Raw genomic sequence first — 24,091 nt, 5'->3', positions numbered from 1 at the left:
AGAGATATGTATAGAGAGAGGGACGTACCACTAGTCCAGTGGTGGGGTTAAGAGACATCTATAGAGAGAGAGAGGGACGTACCATTTGTCCAGTGGTGGGGTTAAGAGATATCTATAGAGAGAGAGAGGGACGTACCACTAGTCCAGTGGTGGGGTTAAGAGATATCTATAGAGAGAGAGAGGGACGTACCACTAGTCCAGTGGTGGGGTTAAGAGACATCTATAGAGAGAGAGAGGGACGTACCACTAGTCCAGTGGTGGGGTTAAGAGATATCTATAGAGAGAGAGAGGGACGTACCACTAGTCCAGTGGTGGGGTTAAGAGATATCTATAGAGAGAGAGAGGGACGTACCACTAGTCCAGTGGTGGGGTATGTGAAGAGATATCTATAGAGAGAGAGAGGGACGTACCACTAGTCCAGTGGTGGGGTTAGGAGACATCTATAGAGAGAGAGAGGGACGTACCACTTGTCCAGTGGTGGGGTTAAGAGACATCTATAGAGAGAGAGAGGGACGTACCACTAGTCCAGTGGTGGGGTTAAGAGATATCTATAGAGAGAGAGAGGGACGTACCACTAGTCCAGTGGTGGGGTTAAGAGATATCTATAGAGAGAGAGAGGGACGTACCACTAGTCCAGTGGTGGGGTTATGTGAAGAGATATCTATAGAGAGAGAGAGGGACGTACCACTAGTCCAGTGGTGGGGTTAAGAGATATCTATAGAGAGAGAGAGGGACGTACCACTAGTCCAGTGGTGGGGTTAAGAGATATCTATAGAGAGAGAGAGGGACGTACCACTAGTCCAGTGGTGGGGTTATGTTAAGAGATATCTATAGAGAGAGAGAGAGGGATGTACCACTAGTCCAGTGGTGGGGTTAAGAGATATCTATAGAGAGAGAGAGGGACGTACCACTAGTCCAGTGGTGGGGTTAAGAGATATCTATAGAGAGAGAGAGGGACGTACCACTAGTCCAGTGGTGGGGTTAAGAGATATCTATAGAGAGAGAGAGGGACGTACCACTAGTCCAGTGGTGGGGTTACGTTAAGAGATATCTATAGAGAGAGAGAGGGACGTACCACTAGTCCAGTGGTGGGGTTAAGAGATATCTATAGAGAGAGAGAGGGGACGTACCACTAGTCCAGTGGGGGGTTAGAGATATCTATAGAGAGAGAGAGGGACGTACCACTAGTCCAGTGGTGGGGTTACGTTAAGAGATATCTATAGAGAGAGAGAGGGACGTACCACTTGTCCAGTGGTGGGGTTACGTTAAGAGATATCTATAGAGAGAGAGAGGGACGTACCACTAGTCAGTGGTGGGGTTAAGAGATATCTATAGAGAGAGAGAGGGACGTACCACTAGTCCAGTGGTGGGTTAAGAGATATCTATAGAGAAAGAGAAGGGACGTACCACTAGTCCAGTGGTGGGGTTAAGAGATATCTATAGAGAGAGAGAGGGACGTACCAACTAGTCCAGTGGTGGGGTTTATGTTAGAGATATCTATATGAGAGAGAGAAGGACGTACACTAGTCCAGTGGTGGGGTTAAGAGATATCTATAGAGAGAGAGAGGGACGTACCACTAGTCAGTGGTGGGGTTAAGAGATATCTATAGAGAGAGAGAGGGACGTACCACTAGTCCAGTGGTGGGGTTAGAGATATCTATAGAGAGAGAGAGGGACGTACCACTAGTCCAGTGGTGGGGTTAAGAGATATCTATAGAGAGAGAGAGAGGGACGTACCACTAGTCCAGTGGTGGGGTTAAGAGATATCTATAGATAGAGAGAGGGACGTACCACTAGTCCAGTGGTGGGTTAAGAGATATCTATAGAGAGAGAGAGGGACGTACCACTAGTCCAGTGGTGGGGTTAAGAGATATCTATAGAGAAGAGAGGGACGTACCACTAGTCCAGTGGTGGGGTTAAAGAGTATATCTATAGAGAGAGAGAGGGACGTACCACTAGTCCAGTGGTGGGGTTATGTGAAGAGATATGTATAGAGAGAGAGAGGGACGTACACACCTAGTCCAGTGGTGGGTTAGGAGACATCTATAGAGAGAGAGAGAGGGACGTACCACTTGTCCAGTGGTGGGTTAAGAGACATCTATAGAGAGAGAGAGGGACGTACCACTAGTCAGTGGTGGGGTTGAGTTAAGAGATATCTAAGAGAGAGAGAGGGACGTACCACTAGTCCAGTGGTGGGGTTAAGAGATATCTATAGAGAGAGAGAGGGACGTACCACTTGTCCAGTGGTGGGGTTAAGTTAAGAGATATCTATAGAGAGAGAGAGGGACGTACCACTAGTCCAGTGGTGGGGTTATGTTAAGAGATATCTATAGAGAGAGAGAGGGACGTACACTAGTCCAGTGGTGGGGTTAAGAGATATCTATAGAGAGAGAGAGGGACGTACCACTAGTCCAGTGGTGGGGTTAAGAGATATCTAGAGAGAGAGAGAGAGGGACGTACCACTTGTCCAGTGGTGGGGTTAAGAGATATCTATAGAGAGAGGAAGGACGTACCACTAGTCCAGTGGTGGGGTTATGTGAAGAGATATCTATAGAGAGAGAGAGGGACGTACCACTAGTCCAGTGGTGGGGTTGGGTTTAAGAGATATCTATAGAGAGAGAGAGGGACGTACCACTAGTCCAGTGGTGGGGTTAAGAGATATCTATGGAGAGAGAGAGGGACGTACCACTAGTCCAGGGGTGGGGTTAAGAGATATCTATAGAGAGAGAGAGGGGACGATACCACTAGTCCAGTGGTGGGGTTAAGAGATATCTATAGAGAGAGAGAGGGACGTACCACTAGTCAGTGGTGGGGTTATGTAAGAGATATCTATAGAGAGAGAGAGGGACGTACCACTAGTCCAGTGGTGGGGTTAAGAGATATCTATAGAGAGAGAGAGGGACGTACCACTAGTCCAGTGGTGGGGTGTAAGAGATATCTATAGAGAGAGAGAGGGACGTACCACTAGTCCAGTGGTGGGGTTTAAGAGATATCTATAGAGAGAGAGAGGGACGTACCACTAGTCCAGTGGTGGGGTTAAGAGATATCTATAGAGAGAGAGAGGGACGTACCACTTGTCCAGTGGTGGGGTTACGTTAAGGATATTATAGAGAGAGAGAGGGACGTACCACTAGTCCAGTGGTGGGGTTAAGAGATATCTATAGAGAGAGAGAGGGACGTACCACTAGTCCAGTGGTGGGGTTAAGAGATATCTATAGAGAAAGAGAGGGACGTACCACTAGTCCAGTGGTGGGGTTAAGAGATATCTATAGAGAGAGAAGAGGGACGTACCACTAGTCCAGTGGTGGGTATGTTAAGAGATATCTATAGAGAGAGAGAGGACGTACCACTAGTCCAGTGGTGGGGTTAAGAGATATCTATAGAGAGAGAGAGGGACGTACCACTAGTCCAGTGGTGGGGTGTAGGTTAAGAGATATCTATGAGAGAGAGAGGGACGTACCACTAGTCCAGTGGTGGGGGTTTAAGAGATATCTATAGAGAGAGAGAGGGACGTACCACTAGTCCAGTGGTTGGGTTAAGAGATATCTAGAGAGAGAGAGAGGGACGTACCACTAGTAGTGGTGGGGTTAAGAGATATCTATAGATAGAGAGAGGACGTACCACTAGTCCAGTGGTGGGGGTTAAGAGAATATCTATAGAGAGAGAGAGGGACGTACCACTAGTCCAGTGTGGGTTAAGAGATATCTATAGAGAGAGAGAGGGACGTACCACTAGTCCAGTGGGTGGGGTTAAGAGATATCTATAGATGAGAGAGAGAGAGGAGGGAGTACACTAGTCCAGGGGTGGGGGGTTATGTTAAGAGATATGATAGAGAGAGAGAGGGACATACACTAGTCCATGGTGGGGTGGGGTTAAGAGACATCTATAGAGAGAGAGAGGGACGTACCACTAGGCCAGTGGTGGGGTTAAGAGACAGCTATAGAGAGAGAGAGAGGGACGTACCACTTGTCCAGTGGTGGGGGTTAAGAGATATCTATAGAGGAGAGAGAGGGTACGTACCACTAGTCCAGTGGTGGGGTNTGGGGTTAAGAGATATCTATAGAGAGAGAGAGGGACGTAACACTAGTCCAGTGGTTGGGTTAAGAGATATCTATAGAGAGAGAGAGGGACGTACCACTAGTCCAGTGGTGGGGTTAAAGAGATATCTATATAGAGAGAGAGGGACGTACCACTGTCCAGTGGTGGGGTTAAGAGATATCTATGAGAGAGAGAGAGGGACGTACCACTAGTCCAGTGGTGGGGGTTAATAAGAGATCTATCTAGAGAGAGAGAGAGGACGTACCACTAGTCCAGTGGTGGGGTTAGATGACATCTATAGAGAGAGAGAGAGGGACGTACCACTAGTCCAGTGGTGGGGTTAAGAGATATCTATAGAGAGAGAGAGAGGGACGTACCAATCCATGGTGGGTTAAGCGGATATCTATAGAGAGAGAGAGGGACGTACCACTAGTCCAGTGGTGGGGTTAAGAGACATCTATAGAGAGAGAGAGGGACGTACCACTAGTCCAGTGGTGGGGTTAGAGATATCTATAGAGAGAGAGAGGGACGTACCACTGTCCAGTGGTGTGGTTTAAGATATATCTATAGAGAGAGAGAGGTACGTACCACTAGTCCAGTGGTTGGGTTTAAGAGATATCTATAGAGAGAGAGAGGGACGTACCACTAGTCCGTGGTGGGGTTACGAGAGATACTATAGAGAGAGAGAGGGACGTCACCTACCACTAGTCCAGTGGTGGGTTAAGAGTATCTATAGAGAGAGAGAGAGGGACGTACCACTTGTCCAGTGGTGGGGTTAGAGATATCTATAGAGAGAGAGAGGACGTACCACTAGTCCAGTGGTGGGGTTAAGAGATTATCTATAGAGAGAGAGAGGGACGTACCACTAGTCCAGTGGTGGGGTTTAAGAGATATCTATAGAGGAGAGAGGGACGTACCACTATCCAGTGGTGGGGTTAAGAGATATCTCTATAGAGAGAGAGAGGGACGTACCACTAGTCCAGTGGTGGGTTATGTTAAGAGATATCTATAGAGAGAGAGGGAGACGTACCACTAGTCCAGTGGTGGGGTTAAGAGACATCTATAGAGAGAGAGAGGGACGTACCACTTGTCCAGTGGTGGGGTTAAGAGATATCTATAGAAGAGAAGAGGGAACGTACCACTAGTCCAGTGGTGGGGTTAAGAGATATCTATAGAGAGAGAGGGACGTACCACTAGTCCAGTGGTGGGGTTGAGAGAGAGTGACGTACCACTAGTCCAGTGGTGGGGTTAAGAGACATCTATAGAGAGAGAGAGGGACGTACCACTAGTCCAGTGGTGGGGTTAAGAGATCTATAGAGAGAGAGAGGGAACGTACACTTGTCCAGTGGTGGGGTGTAGATATCTATGAGAGAGAGAGGGACGTACCACTAGTCCAGTGGTGGGTTTAAGAGATATCTATAGAGAGAGAGAGGGACGTACCACTAGTCCAGTGGTGGGGTTACGTTAAGAGATATCATCTAGAGAGAGAGAGGGACGTACCACTAGTCCAGTGGTGGGGTTAAGAAGATCTATAGAGAGAGAGAGGGACGTAACCACTTGTTCAGTGGTGGGGTTAAGAGATATCTATAGAGAGAGAGGGACGTACCACTTGTCCAGTGTGGTGGGGTTAAGAGATACCTTAGAGAGAGAGAGGGACGTACCACTAGTCCAGTGGTGGGTTAAGAGATATCTATAGAGAGAGAGAGGGACGTACCACTAGTCCAGGTGTGGGGTTAAGAGAATTGTATAGAGAGAGAGAGGGACGTACCACTAGTCCATGGTGGGTTAAGAGATATCTATAGAGAAGAGAGAGGGACGTACCACTAGTCCAGTGGTGGGGTTAAGAGATATCTATAGAGAGGAGAGGGACGTACCACTAGTCCAGTGGTGGGGTTATGTTAGAGAGATCTATAGAGGAGAGAGGGACGTACCACTTGTCCAGTGGGGGTTTATTAGAGACATCTATAGAGAGAGAGAGGGACGTACCACTAGTCCAGTGGTGGGGTTAAGAGATATCTATAGAGAGAAGAGGGACGTACCACTAGTCCAGTGGTGGGGTTAAGAGATATCTATAAGAGAGAGAGAGGGACGTACCACTAGTCCAGTGGTGGGATTAAGAGACATCTATAGAGAGAGAGAGAGGGACGTACCACTTGTCCAGTGGTGGGGTTAAGAGATATCTATAGAGAGAGAGAGGGACGTACCACTAGTCCAGTGGTGGGGTTAAGAGATATCTATAGAGAGAGAGAGGGACGTACCACTAGTCCAGTGGTGGGGTTAAGAGATATCTATAGAGAGAGAGGGACGTACCACTAGTCCAGTGGTGGGGTTAAGAGATATCTATAGAGAGAGAGAGGGACGTACCACTAGTCCAGTGGTGGGGTTAAGAGATATCTATAGAGAGAGAGAGGGACGTACCACTAGTCCAGTGTGTGGGGTTAAGAGATATCTATAGAGAGAGAGAGGGACGTACCACTAGTCCAGTGGTGGGATTAAGAGACATCTATAGAGAGAGAGAGGGACGTACCACTAGTCCAGTGGTGGGGTTATGATAGATCTATAGAGAGAGAGGGATGTACCACTAGTCAGTGGTGGGGTTATGTTAAGAGATATCTATAGAGAGAGAGAGGGACGTACCACTAGTCCAGTGGTGGGGTTAAGAGATATCTATAGAGAGAGAGAGGGACGTACCACTAGTCCAGTGGTGGGGGTTATGTTAAGAGATATCTATAGAGAGAGAGAGGGACGTACCACTTGTCCAGTGGTGGGGTTAAGAGATATCTATAGAGAGAGAGAGGAACGTACCACTAGTCCAGTGGTGGGGTTAAGAGATATCTATAGAGAGAGAGAGGGACGTACCACTAGTCCAGTGGTGGGGTTATGTTAAGAGATATCTATAGAGAGAGAGAGGGACGTACCACTAGTCCAGTGGTGCGGGTTTAAGATATCTATAGAGAGAGAGAGGACGTACCACTAGTTCCAGTGGTGGGGTTATGTTAAGAGATATTCTATAGAGAGAGAGAGGGACGTACCACTAGTCCAGTGGTGGGGTTAAGAGATATCTATAGAGAGAGAGAGGGACGTACCACTTGTCCAGTGGTGGGGTTAAGAGATATCTTATAGAGAGAGAGAGGGACGTACCACTAGTCCAGTGGTGGGGTTAAGAGATATCTATAGAGAGAGAGAGGGACGTACCACGAGTCCAGTGGTGGGGTTAAGAGATATCTATAGAGAGAGAGAGGGACGTACCACTAGTCCAGTGGTGGGGTTATTGTTAAGAAGATTATGTATAGAGAGAGAGAGGGACATACAACTAGTCCAGTGGTGGGGTTAAGAGACATCTATAGAGAGGAGGAGGGACGTACCACTAGGCCAGTGGTGGGGTTAAGAGACATCTATAGAGAGAGAGAGGGACGTACCACTTGTCCAGTGGTGGGGTTAAGAGATATCTATAGAGAGAGAGAGGTACGTACCATAGTCCCAGTAGTGGTGGGGTTAAGAAGATATCTATAGAGAGAGAGAGGGACGTACCACTAGTCCAGTGGTGGGTTTAAGAGATATCTATTAGAGAGAGAGAGGGACGTACCACTAGTCCAGTGGTGGGGTTATGTTAAGAGATATGTATAGAGAGAGAGAGGGACATACAACTAGTCCAGTGGTGGGGTTTAAGAGACATCTATAGAGAGAGAGAGGGACGTACCACTAGGCCAGTGGTGGGGTTAAGAGACATCTATAGAGAGAGAGAGGGACGTTACCACTTGTCCCAGTGGTGGGGTTAAGAGATATCTATAGAGAGAGAGAGGTACGTACCACTAGTCCAGTGGTGGGGTTAAGAGATATCTATAGAGAGAGAGAGGGACGTACCACTAGTCCAGTGGTGGGGTTACGTTTAAGAGATATCTATAGAGAGAGAGAGGGACGTACCACTAGTCCAGTGGTGGGGTTATGTGAAGAGATATCTATAGAGAGAGAGAGGGACGTACCACTAGTCCAGTGGTGGGGTTAAGAGACATCTATAGAGAGAGAGAGGGACGTACCACTTGTCCAGTGGTGGGGTTAAGAGATATCTATAGAGAGAGAGAGGGACGTACCACTTGTCCAGTGGTGGGGTTAAGAGATATCTATAGAGAGAGAGAGGGACGTACCACTAGTCCAGTGGTGGGGTTTGAGAGAGAGGGACGTACCACTAGTCCAGTGGTGGGGTTAAGAGACATCTATAGAGAGAGAGAGGGCGTACCACTAGGCCAGTGGTGGGGTTAAGAGACATCTATAGAGAGAGAGAGGGACGTAACACTTGTCCAGTGGTGGGGTTAAGAGATATCTATTGAGAGAGAGAGGTACGTACCACTAGTCCAGTGGTGGGGTTAAGAGATATCTATAGAGAGAGAGAGAGGGACGTACCACTAGTCAGTGGTGGGGTTACGTTAAGGAGATATCTATAGAGAGAGAGAGGGACGTACCACTAGTCCAGTGGTGGGGTTAAGAGATATCTATAGAGAGAGAGAGGGACGTACCACTTGTCCAGTGGTGGGGTTAAGAGATATCTATAGATAGAGAGAGGGACGTACCACTAGTCCAGTGGTGGGGTTAAGAGATATCTATTAGAGAGAGAGAGAGGGACGTACCACTAGTCCAGTGGTGGGGTTAAGAGATATCTATAGAGAGAGAGAGGGACGTACCACTAGTCCAGTGGTGGGGTTAAGAGATATCTATAGAGAGAGAGAGGGACGTACCACTAGTCCAGTGGTGGGGTTATGTGAAGAGATATCTATAGAGAGAGAGAGGGACGTACCACTAGTCCAGTGGTGGGGTTAAGAGACATCTATAGAGAGAGAGAGGGACGTACCACTTGTCCCAGTGGTGGGGTTAAGAGATATCTATAGAGAGAGAGAGGGACGTACCACTTGTCCAGTGGTGGGGTTAAGAGATATCTATAGAGAGAGAGAGGGACGTACCACTAGTCCAGTGGTGGGGTTGAGAGAGAGTGACGTACCACTAGTCCAGTGGTGGGGTTAAGAGACATCTATAGAGAGAGAGAGGGACGTACCACTAGGCCAGTGGTGGGGTTAAGAGACATCTATAGAGAGAGAGAGGGACGTACCACTTGTCCAGTGGTGGGGTTAAGAGATATCTATTGAGAGAGAGAGGTACGTACCACTAGTCCAGTGGTGGGGTTAAGAGATATCTATAGAGAGAGAGAGAGGGACGTACCACTAGTCCAGTGGTGGGGTTACGTTAAGAGATATCTATAGAGAGAGAGAGGGACGTACCACTAGTCCAGTGGTGGGGTTAAGAGATATCTATAGAGAGAGAGAGGGACGTACCACTTGTCCAGTGGTGGGGGTTAAGAGATATCTATAGAGAGAGAGAGGGACGTACCACTTGTCCAGTGGTGGGGTTAAGAGATACCTATAGAGAGAGAGAGAGGGACGTACCACTAGTCCAGTGGTGGGGTTAAGAGATATCTATAGAGAGAGAGAGGGACGTACCACTAGTCCAGTGGTGGGGTTATGTTAAGAGATATCTATAGAGAGAGAGAGGGACGTACCACTAGTCCAGTGGTGGGGTTAAGAGATATCTATAGAGAGAGAGAGGGACGTACCACTTGTCCAGTGGTGGGGTTAAGAGATATCTATAGAGAGAGAGAGGGACGTACCACTAGTCCAGTGGTGGGGTTAAGAGATATCTATAGAGAGAGAGAGGGACGTACCACTAGTCCAGTGGTGGGGTTAAGAGATATCTATAGAGAGAGAGAGGGACGTACCACTAGTCCAGTGGTGGGGTTATGTTAAGAGATATCTATAGAGAGAGAGAGGGACGTACCACTTGTCCAGTGGTGGGGTTATGTTAAGAGATATCTATAGAGAGAGAGAGGGACGTACCACTTGTCCAGTGGTGGGGTTATATTAAGAGACATCTATAGAGAGAGAGAGGGACGTACCACTAGTCCAGTGGTGGGGTTTAAGAGATATCTATAGAGAGAGAGAGGGACGTACCACTAGTCCAGTGGTGGGGTTAAGAGATATCTATAGAGAGAGAGAGGGACGTACCACTAGTCCAGTGGTGGGGTTAAGAGATATCTATAGAGAGAGAGAGGGACGTACCACTAGTCCAGTGGTGGGGTTAAGAGATATCTATAGAGAGAGAGAGGGACGTACCACTAGTCCAGTGGTGGGGTTAAGAGATATCTATAGAGAGAGAGAGGGACGTACCACTAGTCCAGTGGTGGGGTTAAGAGATATCTATAGAGAGAGAGAGGGACGTACCACTAGTCCAGTGGTGGGGTTAAGAGACATCTATAGAGAGAGAGAGGGACGTACCACTAGTCCAGTGGTGGGGTTAAGAGATATCTATAGAGAGAGAGAGGGACGTACCACTAGTCCAGTGGTGGGGTTAAGAGATATCTATAGAGAGAGAGAGAGGGACGTACCACTAGTCCAGTGGTGGGATTAAGAGACATCTATAGAGAGAGAGAGAGGGACGTACCACTAGTCCAGTGGTGGGGTTAAGAGATATCTATAGAGAGAGAGAGGGACGTACCACTAGTCCAGTGGTGGGGTTAAGAGATATCTATAGAGAGAGAGAGGGACGTACCACTAGTCCAGTGGTGGGGTTAAGAGATATCTATAGAGAGAGAGAGGGACGTACCACTAGTCCAGTGGTGGGGTTAAGAGATATCTATAGAGAGAGAGAGGGACGTACCACTAGTCCAGTGGTGGGGTTAAGAGATATCTATAGAGAGAGAGAGGGACGTACCACTAGTCCAGTGGTGGGATTAAGAGACATCTATAGAGAGAGAGAGAGGGACGTACCACTAGTCCAGTGGTGGGGTTATGTTAAGAGATATCTATAGAGAGAGAGGGATGTACCACTAGTCCAGTGGTGGGGTTATGTTAAGAGATATCTATAGAGAGAGAGAGGGACGTACCACTAGTCCAGTGGTGGGGTTAAGAGATATCTATAGAGAGAGAGAGGGACGTACCACTAGTCCAGTGGTGGGGTTATGTTAAGAGATATCTATAGAGAGAGAGAGGGACGTACCACTTGTCCAGTGGTGGGGTTAAGAGATATCTATAGAGAGAGAGAGGAACGTACCACTAGTCCAGTGGTGGGGTTAAGAGATATCTATAGAGAGAGAGAGGGACGTACCACTAGTCCAGTGGTGGGGTTATGTTAAGAGATATCTATAGAGAGAGAGAGGGACGTACCACTAGTCCAGTGGTGGGGTTAAGATATCTATAGAGAGAGAGAGGGACGTACCACTAGTCCAGTGGTGGGGTTATGTTAAGAGATATCTATAGAGAGAGAGAGGGACGTACCACTAGTCCAGTGGTGGGGTTAAGAGATATCTATAGAGAGAGAGAGAGGGACGTACCACTTGTCCAGTGGTGGGGTTAAGAGATATCTATAGAGAGAGAGAGGGACGTACCACTAGTCCAGTGGTGGGGTTAAGAGATATCTATAGAGAGAGAGAGGGACGTACCACTAGTCCAGTGGTGGGGTTAAGAGATATCTATAGAGAGAGAGAGGGACGTACCACTTGTCCAGTGGTGGGGTTAAGAGATATCTATAGAGAGAGAGATGGACGTACCACTAGTCCAGTGGTGGGGTTAAGAGATATCTATAGAGAGAGAGAGGGACGTACCACTTGTCCAGTGGTGGGGTTAAGATATCTATAGAGAGAGAGAGGGACGTACCACTAGTCCAGTGGTGGGGTTATGTTAAGAGATATCTATAGAGAGAGAGAGGGACGTACCACTAGTCCAGTGGTGGGGTTAAGAGATATCTATAGAGAGAGAGAGGGACGTACCACTTGTCCAGTGGTGGGGTTAAGAGATATCTATAGAGAGAGAGAGGGACGTACCACTAGTCCAGTGGTGGGGTTAAGAGATATCTATAGAGAGAGAGAGGGACGTACCACTTGTCCAGTGGTGGGGTTCTTGTGGGCGTAGGGAGGTCCTCTAATGTGGTTCCACATCTGACCTGAAGTCATGATCAGGCAGAAACACTAGAGAGAACACACACCGTTGACAATGACTCAACACTTATTCATCCATAACTTTGATAGTCAGCTACATAATGAACCAGTGTGTTCCTACCAGAGCAGAGAAGGCCCAGACGTTCTTGTTGTAGAGGAATTCCAGGTTGTTTCTGCGGAGGTAAGCCAGTCCTCCTATGACTGCCAGCAGGAATCCCAGCATCAACGGCCCTGCATAGTTAGGAGGACGGATCACACGGATCTACACAGAGAGAGAGACATACACACAGTCAGCCTGATCACCCACATCTATACATATAAACACAGACTAATACATTACGCAGAGTCTTAGAGTGAGAGTTGAAAGGTGAAGAGGTGAGAGGTCAGGAGGGGCTACCTGTACGTCAGTGAAAGGTGAAGAGGTGAGAGGTCAGGAGGGGCTACCTGTACGTCAGTGAAAGGTGAAGAGGTGAGAGGTCAGGAGGGGCTACCTGTACGTCAGTGAAAGGTGAAGAGGTGAGAGGTCAGGAGGGGCTACCTGTACATCAGTGAAAGGTGAAGAGGTGAGAGGTCAGGAGGGGCTACCTGTACATCAGTGAAAGGTGAAGAGGTGAGAGGTCAGGAGGGGCTACCTGTACATCAGTGAAAGGTGAAGAGGTGAGAGGTCAGGAGGGGCTACCTGTACATCAGTGAAAGGTGAAGAGGTGAGAGGTCAGGAGGGGCTACCTGTACACCAGTGAAAGGTGAAGAGGTGAGAGGTCAGGAGGGGCTACCTGTACATCAGTGAAAGGTGAAGAGGTGAGAGGTCAGGAGGGGCCAGCTGTACGTCAGTGAAAGGTGAAGAGGTGAGAGGTCAGGAGGGGCTACCTGTACGTCAGTCAAAGGTGAAGAGGTGAGAGGTCAGGAGGGGCTACCTGTACACCAGTGAAAGGTGAAGAGGTGAGAGGTCAGGAGGGGCTACCTGTACATCAGTGAAAGGTGAAGAGGTGAGAGGTCAGGAGGGGCTACCTGTACATCAGTGAAAGGTGAAGAGGTGAGAGGTCAGGAGGGGCTACCTGTACATCAGTGAAAGGTGAAGAGGTGAGAGGTCAGGAGGGGCTACCTGTACATCAGTGAAAGGTGAAAAGGTGAGAGGTCAGGAGGGGCTGCCTGTACATCAGTGAAAGGTGAAGAGGTGAGAGGTCAGGAGGGGCCAGCTGTACGTCAGTGAAAGGTGAAGAGGTGAGAGGTCAGGAGGGGCTACCTGTACATCAGTGAAAGGTGAAGAGGTGAGAGGTCAGGAGGGGCTACCTGTACATCAGTGAAAGGTAAAGAGGTGAGAGGTCAGGAGGGGCTGCCTGTACATCAGTGAAAGGTGAAGAGGTGAGAGGTCAGGAGGGGCCAGCTGTACGTCAGTGAAAGGTGAAGAGGTGAGAGGTCAGGAGGGGCTACCTGTACATCAGTGAAAGGTGAAGAGGTGAGAGGTCAGGAGGGGCTACCTGTACGTCAGTGCGGTCCCCGACCCAGCGGGCCAGCTGTTCTGCAGCAAAGCCTCTGACCTGCAGCTCATAGGAGTCAGACTTCTTAGGCTTCCCTTTAGCAGGGAAATGGATGAAGGAGGGAGCCGAGTTCATATTCAACTGGGGAGACAAAGACAGATATATAAATACTACTATATACACAAATACTACTACTATATACACAAATAACACAGAAATATAATACTACTAAATACACACACAAATACTACTTAACTACTACTATATACACAAATAACACAGATATATAACTACTACTATGTACACAAATACTACTTAACTACTACTATATACACAAATATTACTTAACTACTACTATATACACAAACAACACAGATATATAAATACTACTATATACACAAATACTACTTAACTACTACTATATACACAAATACTACTTAACTACTACTATATACACAAATAACATATACACTGCTCAAACAAATAAAGGGAACTCTAAAATAACACATCCTAGATCTGAATGAATGAAATATTCTTATTAAATACTTTTTTCTTTACATAGTTGAATGTGCTGACAACAAAATCACACACAAATTATAAATGGAAATCAAAGTTATCAACCCATGGAGGTCTGGATTTGGAGTCACACTCAAAATTTAAGTGGAAAACCACACTACAGGCTGATCCAACTTTGATGTAATGTCCTTAAAACAAGTCAAAATGAGGCTCAGTAGTGTGTGTGGCCTCCACGTGCCTGTATGACCTCCCTACAACGCCTGGGCATGCTCCTGATGAGGTGGCGGATGGTCTCCTGAGGGATCTCCTCCCAGACCAGGACTAAAGCATCCGCCAACTCCTGGACAGTCTGTGGTGCAACGTGGCGTTGGTGGATGGAGCGAGACATGATGTCCCAGATGTACTCAATTGGATTCAGGTCTGGGGAACGGGCGGGCCAGTCCATAGCATCAATGCCTTCCTCTTGCAGGAACTGCTGACACACTCCAGCCACATGAGGTCTTGGGTTCTGGCAGTGCTCCTCCTTGCACAAAGGCGGAGGTAGAGGTCCTGCTGCTGGGTTGTTGCCCTCCTACGGCCTCCTCCACGTCTCCTGATGTACTGGCCTGTCTCCTGGTAGCGCCTCCATGCTCTGGACACTACGCTGACAGACACAGCTCGCATTGATGCCCCATCCTGGATGAGCTGCACTACCTGAGCCACTTGTGTGGGTTGTAGACTCCGTCTCATGCTACCACTAGAGTGAAAGCACCGCCAGCATTCAAAAGTAACCAAAACATCAGCCAGGAAGCATAGGAACTGAGAAGTGGTCTGTAGTCACCAACAGCAGAACCACTCCTTTATTTGGGGTGTCTTGCTAATTGCCTATAATTTCCACCTGTTGTCTATTCCATTTGCACAACAGCATGTGAAATTTATTGTCAATCAGTGTTGCTTCCTAAGTGGACAGTTTGATTTCACAGAAGTGTGATTGACTTGGAGTTACATTGTGTTGTTTAAGTGTTCCCTTTTTTTTTTTAAGCAGTGTATATAACTACTACTATACTTCAGTCTGGTTTTAGACCCAATCATAGCACTAAGACTGCACTTGTGAAGGTGGTAAATGGCCTTTTAATGGCGCCAGACCAAGGCTCTGCATCTGTCCTCGTGCTCCTAGTACTTAGAACTGCTTTTGATACCATTGATCACCACAATCTTTTGGAGAGATTGGAAACCCAAATTGGTCTACACGGACAAGTTCTGGTCTGGTTGAGATCTTAGCTGTCGGAAAGATATTAGTTTGTCTCTGTGGATGGTTTGTCCTCAAATCAACTGTAAATGTCGTTGTTCCTCAAGGTTCCGTTTTAGGACCACTATTGTTTTCACTATATAATTTTACCTCTTGGGGATGTCATTCAGAAACATAATGTTAACTTTCACTGCTATGTGGACGATACACAGCAGTACATTTCAATGAAACATGGCAAAGCCCCAAAATTGCCCTCCCTGGAAGCTTGTGTTTCAGACATAAGGAAGTGGATGGCTGCAAATGTTCTAATTTTAAACTTAGACAAAACAGAGATGCTTGTTCTAGGTCCCAAGAAACAAAGAGATCTTCTGTTGGATCTGACAATTCATCTTGATGGTTGTACAGTCGTCTCAAATAAAACTGTGAAGGACCTCGGCGTTACTCTAGACCCTGATCTCTCTTTTGAAGAACATATCAAGACCATTTCAAGGACAGCTTTTTTTCCATCTACGTAACATTGCAAAAATCTGAAACCTTCAGTCCAAAAATGATGCAGAAAAATTAATCCATGCTTTTGTTACTTCTAGGTTAGACTACTGCAATGCTCTACTTTCCGGGCTACCCGGATAAAGCACTAAATAAACTTCAGTTAGTGCTAAACACGGCTGCTAGAATCCTGACGAGAACCAAAAAATGTGATCATATTACTCCAGTGCTAGCCTCCCTACACTGGCTTCCTGTCAAGGCAAGGACTGATTTCAAGGTTTTACTGCTAACCTACAAAGCTTTACATGGGCTTGCTCCTACCTATCTCTCTGATTTGGTCCTGCCGTACATACCTACACGTACGCTACGGTCACAAGACGCAGGCCTCCTAATTGTCCCTATAATTTTTAAGCAAACAGCTGGAGGCAGGGCTTTCTCCTATAGAGCTCCATTTTTATGGAACGGTCTGCCTACCCATGTCAGAGACGCAAACTCGGTCTCAACCTTTAAGTCTTTATTGAAGACTCATCTCTTCAGTAGGTCCTATGATTGAGTGTAGTCTGGCCCAGGAGTGTGAAGGTGAACGGAAAGGCTCTGGAGCAGCGAACCGCCCTTGCTGTCTCTGCCTGGCCGGTTCCCCTCTCTCCACTGGGATTCTCTGCCTCTAACCCTATTACGGAGACTGAGTTATTGGTGCTCTTCCATGCCGTCCCTAGGAGGGGTGCGTCACTTGAGTGGGTTGAGTCTGGGTCCGAGTCTTCCTGTCTGGGTTGGCGCCCCCCTTGAGTTGTGCCGTGGCGGAGATCTTTGTGGGCTATACTCGGCCTTGTCTCAGGATGGTAAGTTGGTGGTTGAAGATATCCCTCTAGTGGTGTGTGTGCTGTGCTTAAGCAAAGTGGGTGGGGTTATATCCTGCCTGTTTGGCCCTGCCCGGGGGTATCATCGGATGGGGCCACAGAGTAACCTGACCCCTCCTGTCTCAGCCTCCAGTATTTATGCTGCAGTAGTTTATGTGTCGGGGGGCTGGGGTCAGTTTGTTATATCTGGAGTATTTCTCCTGTCTTATCCGGTGTCCTGTGTGAATTTAATTCTCTAATTCTCTCTTTCTTTCTTTCTCTCTCTCGGGGGACCTGAGCCCTAGGACCATGCCTCAGGACTACCTGGCAGGACTACTCCTTGCTGTCGCCAGTCCACCTGGCCGTGCTGCTGCTCCAGTTTCAACTGTTCTGCCTGCGGCTATGGAACCCTGCCCTGTTCACCGGACATGCTACCTGTCCAAGACCTGCTGTTTTCAACTCTCTAGAGATAGCAGGAGTGGCAGAGATAATCCTAATGATCGGCTATGAAAAGCCAACTGACATTTACTCCTGAGGTGTTGACCTGTTGCAACCTCGACAACTACTGTGATTATTATTATTTGACCATGCTGGTCATCTATGAACATTTGAACATCTTGGCCATGTTCTGTTATAATCTCCACCCGGCACAGCCAGAAGAGGACTGGCCACCCCTCAGAGCCTGGTTCCTCTCTAGGTTTCTTCCTAGGTTCTGGCCTTTCTAGGGAGTTTTTCCTAGCAACCGTGCTTCTACACCTGCATTGCTTGCTGTTTAGGGTTTTAGGCTGGGTTTCTGTACAGCACTTTGAGATATCAGCTGATGTAAGAAGGGCTATATAAATCAATTTGATTTGATTCAGGGAGTCAGGGAGACAGGCCGGTTCTAGCGGCCAGGGAGGCAGGCCGGTTCTAGCGGCCAGGGAGACAGGCCGATTCTAGCGGCCAGGGAGACAGGCCGGTTCTAGTGGCCAGGGAGGCAGGCCAGTTCTAGCGGCCAGGGAGGCAGGCCGGTTCTAGCGGCCAGGGAGGCAGGCCGGTTCTAGCGGCCAGGGAGACAGGACGGTTCGAGCGGCCAGGGAGACAGGCTGGTTCTAGCGGCCAGGGAGACAGGCCGGTTCTAAATAACATGTGAAGGGTGAAATAAACTAAAAGAGATAGAAGAGTTATACCATCTGAAAGACGTCAGATCCTTCATCAAAGTCGACGGTAGCGAAGAAGACCTTGTTGGTGAAGGCAGTGGAGTAACGCCAGGAATTAGCTAGGATCTGGTACTCATCGTCAGCCTGTCTGTAGTGGGGGTGGACACACACAGCATGTCAAATACCTTTCAATATTTCAGATACCAATGATTTAGTGTGTCAAGGACAATGGAACTAATAGAATAGTGCAAGCTGAATAAATCATACCATAAACAAATAATATGACATGTATTTGCCCCAACCATGTGTAAAACTAACATGTGACCCCTTACTGGCAGACTAGACACAGTCTCTGTTACTGACTGGCAGACTAGACACAGTCTCTGTTCTTGACTGGCAGACTAGACGCAGTCTCTGTTACTGACTGGCAGACTAGACACAGTCTCTGTTACTGACTGGCAGACTAGACAGTCTCTGTTACTGACTGGCAGACTAGACACAGTCTCTGTTACTGACTGGCAGACTAGACACAGTCTCTGTTACTGACTGGCAGACTAGACACAGTCTCTGTTACTGACTGGCAGACTAGACACAGTCTCTGTTACTGACTGGCAGACTAGACACAGTCTCTGTTACTGACTGGCAGACTAGACGCAGTCTCTGTTCTTGACTGGCAGACTAGACGCAGTCTCTGTTACTGACTGGCAGACTAGACACAGTCTCTGTTACTGACTGGCAGACTAGACACAGTCTCTGTTACTGACTGGCAGACTAGACACAGTCTCTGTTACTGACTGGCAGACTAGACGCAGTCTCTGTTCTTGACTGGCAGACTAGACGCAGTCTCTGTTACTGACTGGCAGACTAGACACAGTCTCTGTTACTGACTGGCAGACTAGACACAGTCTCTGTTACTGACTGGCAGACTAGACACAGTCTCTGTTACTGACTGGCAGACTAGACACAGTCTCTGTTACTGACTGGCAGACTAGACGCAGTCTCTGTTCTTGACTGGCAGACTAGACGCAGTCTCTGTTACTGACTGGCAGACTAGACACAGTCTCTGTTACTGACTGGCAGACTAGACAGTCTCTGTTACTGACTGGCAGACTAGACACAGTCTCTGTTACTGACTGGCAGACTAGACGCAGTCTCTGTTCTTGACTGGCAGACTAGACACAGTCTCTGTTACTGACTGGCAGACTAGACACAGTCTCTGTTACTGACTGGCAGACTAGACACAGTCTCTGTTACTGACTGGCAGACTAGACGCAGTCTCTGTTACTGACTGGCAGACTAGACACAGTCTCTGTGGCTGTTACTTGCAGACAGGTTTGTCTGAATTGAGAAAAGAAACACATTTTTTGCTCTATGAAGTACTCTGTCATGTTGTCTATTTGAAGTGTTCTCTTAGTATCCTGACATGCATCACTTTGGGGTGAACACCCACCTGTCTCAATGAGAGAAGACTTGAAATGGACAACATGGCGGTGTACACATTGTAGAATTACTCCATGGAGCAAATCATGTATTTATTTTCACAATTAAAACGGACACACTTTTATGACTCTCCTGTTTCCACTAAATGAGGACGAAGACAGTATTGCCAAGCTATGGTTGGTCGAAAATCCCCTGCGCTACACCAAACATTACCCACCCGATAACTCCCAAGAAATGGATACCAAAAATCTTTGTTTAAATCTCATTATGTAGTGTCACAATCTGTAGCGAACTTACTTGCAGACACCACACTGTCTCTGTGGCTGCAGGGCGGTGAACATGATGACCACAGAGTAGTTCCTGGGAGGAGCCTTCACAAAGCGACGGAACTTCTCCCCGTTCATACGGATCACAGCTCTTCTCCCTGTCCAGTCCATCAACTGACCTACCTTCTCAGAGAGCAGAGTCTGGAGAGAGAGAAGAAAGGTTAGGGTCTTATACCAGCCCAGTTCATCAACTAGCCCCCCCTCTCAGAGAGCAGGGTCTGGAGGGAGAGAGAGGTTAGGGTCTTATACCAGCCCAGTTCATCAACTAGCCCCCCCTCTCAGAGAGCAGGGTCTGGAGGGAGAGAGAAGAGAGGTTAGGGTCTTATACCAGCCCAGTTCATCAACTATCCCCCCCTCTCAGAGAGCAGTGTCTGGAGGGAGAGAGAGGTTAGGGTCGTATACCAGACCAGTTCATCAACTAGCCCCCCCCTCTCAGAGAGCAGGGTCTGGAGGGAGAGAGAGGTTAGGGTCGTATACCAGCCCAGTTCATCAACTAGCCCCCCCTCTCAGAGAGCAGGGTCTGGAGGGAGAGAAAAGAGAGGTTAGGGTCGTATACCAGCCCAGTTCATCAACTATCCCCCCCTCTCAGAGAGCAGGGTCTGGAGGGAGAGAAGAGAGGTTAGGGTCGTATACCAGACCAGTTCATCAACTAGCCCCCCCTCTCAGAGAGCAGTGTCTGGAGGGAGAGAGAGGTTAGGGTCGTATACCAGCCCAGTTCATCAACTAGCCCCCCCTCTCAGAGAGCAGGGTCTGGAGGGAGAGAGAAGAGAGGTTAGGGTCTTATACCAGCCCAGTTCATCAACTAGCCCCCCCTCTCAGAGAGCAGGGTCTGGAGGGAGAGAAGAGAGGTTAGGGTCGTATACCAGACCAGTTCATCAACTAGCCCACCCTCACAGAGAGCAGGGTCTGGAGGGAGAGAGAGGTTAGGGTCTTATACCAGCCCAGTTCATCAACTAGCCCCCCCTCTCAGAGAGCAGGGTCTGGAGGGAGAGAAGAGAGGTTAGGGTCGTATACCAGACCAGTTCATCAACTAGCCCCCCCCTCTCAGAGAGCAGGGTCTGGAGGGAGAGAGAAGAGAGGATAGGGTCTTATACCAGCCCAGTTCATCAACTATCCCCCCCTCTCAGAGAGCAGTGTCTGGAGGGAGAGAGAGGTTAGGGTCGTATACCAGACCAGTTCATCAACTAGCCCCCCCCTCTCAGAGAGCAGGGTCTGGAGGGAGAGAGAGGTTAGGGTCGTATACCAGCCCAGTTCATCAACTAGCCCCCCCTCTCAGAGAGCAGGGTCTGGAGGGAGAGAAAAGAGAGGTTAGGGTCGTATACCAGCCCAGTTCATCAACTATCCCCCCCTCTCAGAGAGCAGGGTCTGGAGGGAGAGAAGAGAGGTTAGGGTCGTATACCAGACCAGTTCATCAACTAGCCCCCCCTCTCAGAGAGCAGTGTCTGGAGGGAGAGAGAGGTTAGGGTCGTATACCAGCCCAGTTCATCAACTAGCCCCCCCTCTCAGAGAGCAGGGTCTGGAGGGAGAGAGAAGAGAGGTTAGGGTCTTATACCAGCCCAGTTCATCAACTAGCCCCCCCTCTCAGAGAGCAGGGTCTGGAGGGAGAGAAGAGAGGTTAGGGTCGTATACCAGACCAGTTCATCAACTAGCCCACCCTCACAGAGAGCAGGGTCTGGAGGGAGAGAGGTTAGGGTCTTATACCAGCCCAGTTCATCAACTAGCCCCCCCTCTCAGAGAGCAGGGTCTGGAGGGAGAGAAGAGAGGTTAGGGTCGTATACCAGACCAGTTCATCAACTAGCCCCCCCCTCTCAGAGAGCAGGGTCTGGAGGGAGAGAAGAGAGGTTAGGGTCGTATACCAGACCAGTTCATCAACTAGCCCCCCCTCTCAGAGAGCAGGGTCTGGAGGGAGAGAAGAAAGGTTAGGGTTGTATACCAGCCCAGTTCATCAACTAGCCCCCCCTCTCAGAGAGCAGGGTCTGGAGGGAGAGAAGAGAGGTTAGGGTCGTATACCAGCCCAGTTCATCAACTAGCCCCCCCTCTCAGAGAGCAGGGTCTGGAGGGAGAGAAGAGAGGTTAGGGTCTTATACCAGACCAGTTCATCAACTAGCCCCCCCTCTCAGAGGGAAAGTATCTACTTCCTAGCTAGCGCCAAAAGAGGGCGCCTTCCTGACCCGGAAGTGCTAACAGTTTAGTAGATGCGGATTATAGCTGCAGGAAGGTTAAAAGTTTTCGACCAAATAGAACATAGCCATGTCAATAAGTGATTTGTTAGTTATTACAAGTATCTAGATAGCTATATCTGCAGCATTTCGACGATGCAAACTAGCTAGGTAACCGGTTCCTGCCTAAAAGTTCATAGCTAGCTAGCTAGACCCATGAGCTAACGTTAGCGATTTAGTAAGTTTACGATGCTTGCAGTGTGATGATTATGTCACCGTGCGCTAAGAATAATATCTATACCTCCTTTTTCTTTTGTCCGGTTGAAGGGACACCATATAAAGTCAACACCAAAAACAACACAGTTAGATACATGTTCATTCTATTTCACAGAGGCGCTATCCGTCAGTCGTCTGGCCACGGATTCGCTGTTACATTCCCATTGGTACAATTTCAGCTTCAAGAGCCAATGGCGTGATAGAGGAAGAGACCGTAGATCCTGGTTGGGCCGCTCTGCTTATTGTCCCCGCCCGGTGGAGGAGGTGCCCCCAGGGAGAGTCATCTCGCTGGCTATTTCTTTATGGTCTGGGCTGGATGGGATCATAGACAAACTCAGCAACAACAAAAAAAGAAACGTCCTCTCACTGTCAACTGCGTTTATTTTCAGCATACTTAACATGTGTATATATACAATTGAGACCGAGATATAAACTGAACAAGTTCCACAGACATGTGACTAGCAGAAAGGGAATAATGTGTGCCTGAACAAAGGGGGGGGGGGGGGGGGGGTCAAAAGTATCAGGTGTGGCCACCAACTGCATTAAGTACTGCAGTGCATCTCCTCCTCATGGACTGCACCAGATTTGCCAGGTCTTGCTGTGAGATGTTACGCCACTCTTCCACCAAGGCACCTGCAAGTTCCTGGACATTTCTGGGGGGAATGGCCCTAGCCCTCACCCTCCGTTCCAACAAGTCCCAGACGTCCTCAATGGGATTGAGATCCTGGCTCTTCGCTGACCATGGCAGAACACTGACATTCCTGTCTCAGAGAGACATTGAACAAGCATGGGAAACGATCTGTGAAGATCGTGAAGTTATTTGGATTTTTATTAATTATCTTTGAAAGACAGGGTCCTGAAAAAGGGGCATTTCTTTTTTTGCTAATATAAACCAGATGGGACAGACCAGAGCTAGTTGTTCCCTCTCTCACTTCAGTGTGCTAGATATAGAGCTCACCAGCTTGTAGTCCTAAAACGTAGAAATGAGTTACCTCTGGTTCGTTCAGTCATCCCTATGGGAAAAATGTATTGGGAAAGAATAGGGTGTTGGAATAAAAGCTGAAAATAAGGTCTGAGGTTAATGCAGGACATCTTAGCTCTACATTTTGTTGTGTGAGTTAACAGCGGTCACTAACATGACCTTTATGAATTATGAAGCCTTGACCAGATACATGTCTCTCCGCCCAATGGGAGTCGTTGTCCACAAAGCAGCACTGACGACACACTACTTCCCGCCTATCCTTTCTTTGGATTGGTGGATATATCTGATTATTGTAATACTTTTTTGAATATTCAATAAGGGTTTTTGACGTCAACTGCCTGAATTCAATGGAGAGAGATGCTACTATGCCACTAGCCTTTGTCATGAATATGCATAGCCAACTTGTAAAATTATTTTTATTTTACCTTTATTTAACTAGGCAAGTCAGTTAAGAACAAATTCTTATTTACAATGACGGCCTACACATCAACCGCCTGAGAACTCGGATATAAAGTGTTTTTTCTCAAATTTGCCAGGATGTCACATGTCCTTGTTACAGTGGGGCAAAAAAGTATTTAGTCAGCCACCAATTGTGCAAGTTCTCCCACTTAAAAAAATGAGAGAGGCCTGTAATTTTCATCATAGGTACACTTCAACTATGACAGACAAAATTTGAAGAAAAAATTCCAGGAAATCACATTGTAGGATTTTTAATGAATTTATTTGCAAATTATGGTGGAAAATAAGCTAGGACATCAGAGACCCTGTCCATCTTCCCCCTGGAGCTAGGACATCAGAGTCCCTGCCCATCTTCCCCCCTGAAGCTAGGACAGCAGAGTCCCTGTCCATCTTCCCCCTGAAGCTAGGACATCAGAGTCCCTGTCCATCTTCCCCCCTGAAGCTAGGATAGCAGAGTCCCTGTCCATCTTCCCCCCTGAAGCTAGGACAGCAGAGTCCCTGTCCATCTTCCCCCTGAAGCTAGGACATCAGAGACCCTGCCCATCTTCCCCCTGAAGCTAGGACATCAGAGACCCTGCCCATCTTCCCCCTGAAGCTAGGACATCAGAGACCCTGTCCATCTTCCCCCTGGAACTAGGACAGCAGAGTCCCTGTCCATCTTCCCCTGATGCTAGGACAGCAGAGTCCCTGCCCATCTTCCCCCTGAAGCTAGGACAGCAGAGTCCCTGCCCATCTTCCCCCTGGAACTAG

The 24,091-nt window shown here is 48.1% G+C and overlaps 1 protein-coding gene across 1 annotated transcript in view; it reads right to left on the bottom strand.

Moving 5' to 3' along the window:
- The window catches only part of LOC109884937 (magnesium transporter protein 1), a 35,692-nt gene extending 13,634 nt beyond the window's left edge, over window positions 1–22,058 (bottom strand). The window contains exons 1-6 of the mRNA XM_031797867.1: window positions 21,926–22,058; window positions 19,437–19,606; window positions 17,730–17,847; window positions 13,495–13,635; window positions 12,138–12,278; window positions 11,957–12,046 (exon numbers count right to left, since the gene is read on the bottom strand). Of these exons, the coding sequence (XP_031653727.1) occupies window positions 11,957–12,046; window positions 12,138–12,278; window positions 13,495–13,635; window positions 17,730–17,847; window positions 19,437–19,606; window positions 21,926–22,003 (738 nt within the window). The 5' untranslated portion in view covers window positions 22,004–22,058. The remainder of the gene's footprint in view (window positions 1–11,956; window positions 12,047–12,137; window positions 12,279–13,494; window positions 13,636–17,729; window positions 17,848–19,436; window positions 19,607–21,925) is intronic.
- Between the last annotated feature and the right edge of the window lie 2,033 nt (window positions 22,059–24,091).

The sequence above is a fragment of the Oncorhynchus kisutch genome, linkage group LG19, assembly GCF_002021735.2.
Source record: "Oncorhynchus kisutch isolate 150728-3 linkage group LG19, Okis_V2, whole genome shotgun sequence".
NCBI lineage: Eukaryota > Metazoa > Chordata > Actinopteri > Salmoniformes > Salmonidae > Oncorhynchus > Oncorhynchus kisutch.
The sequence above is the reverse complement of the archived record's forward strand: the minus strand, read 5'-3'. Positions and strand labels throughout refer to the sequence as shown.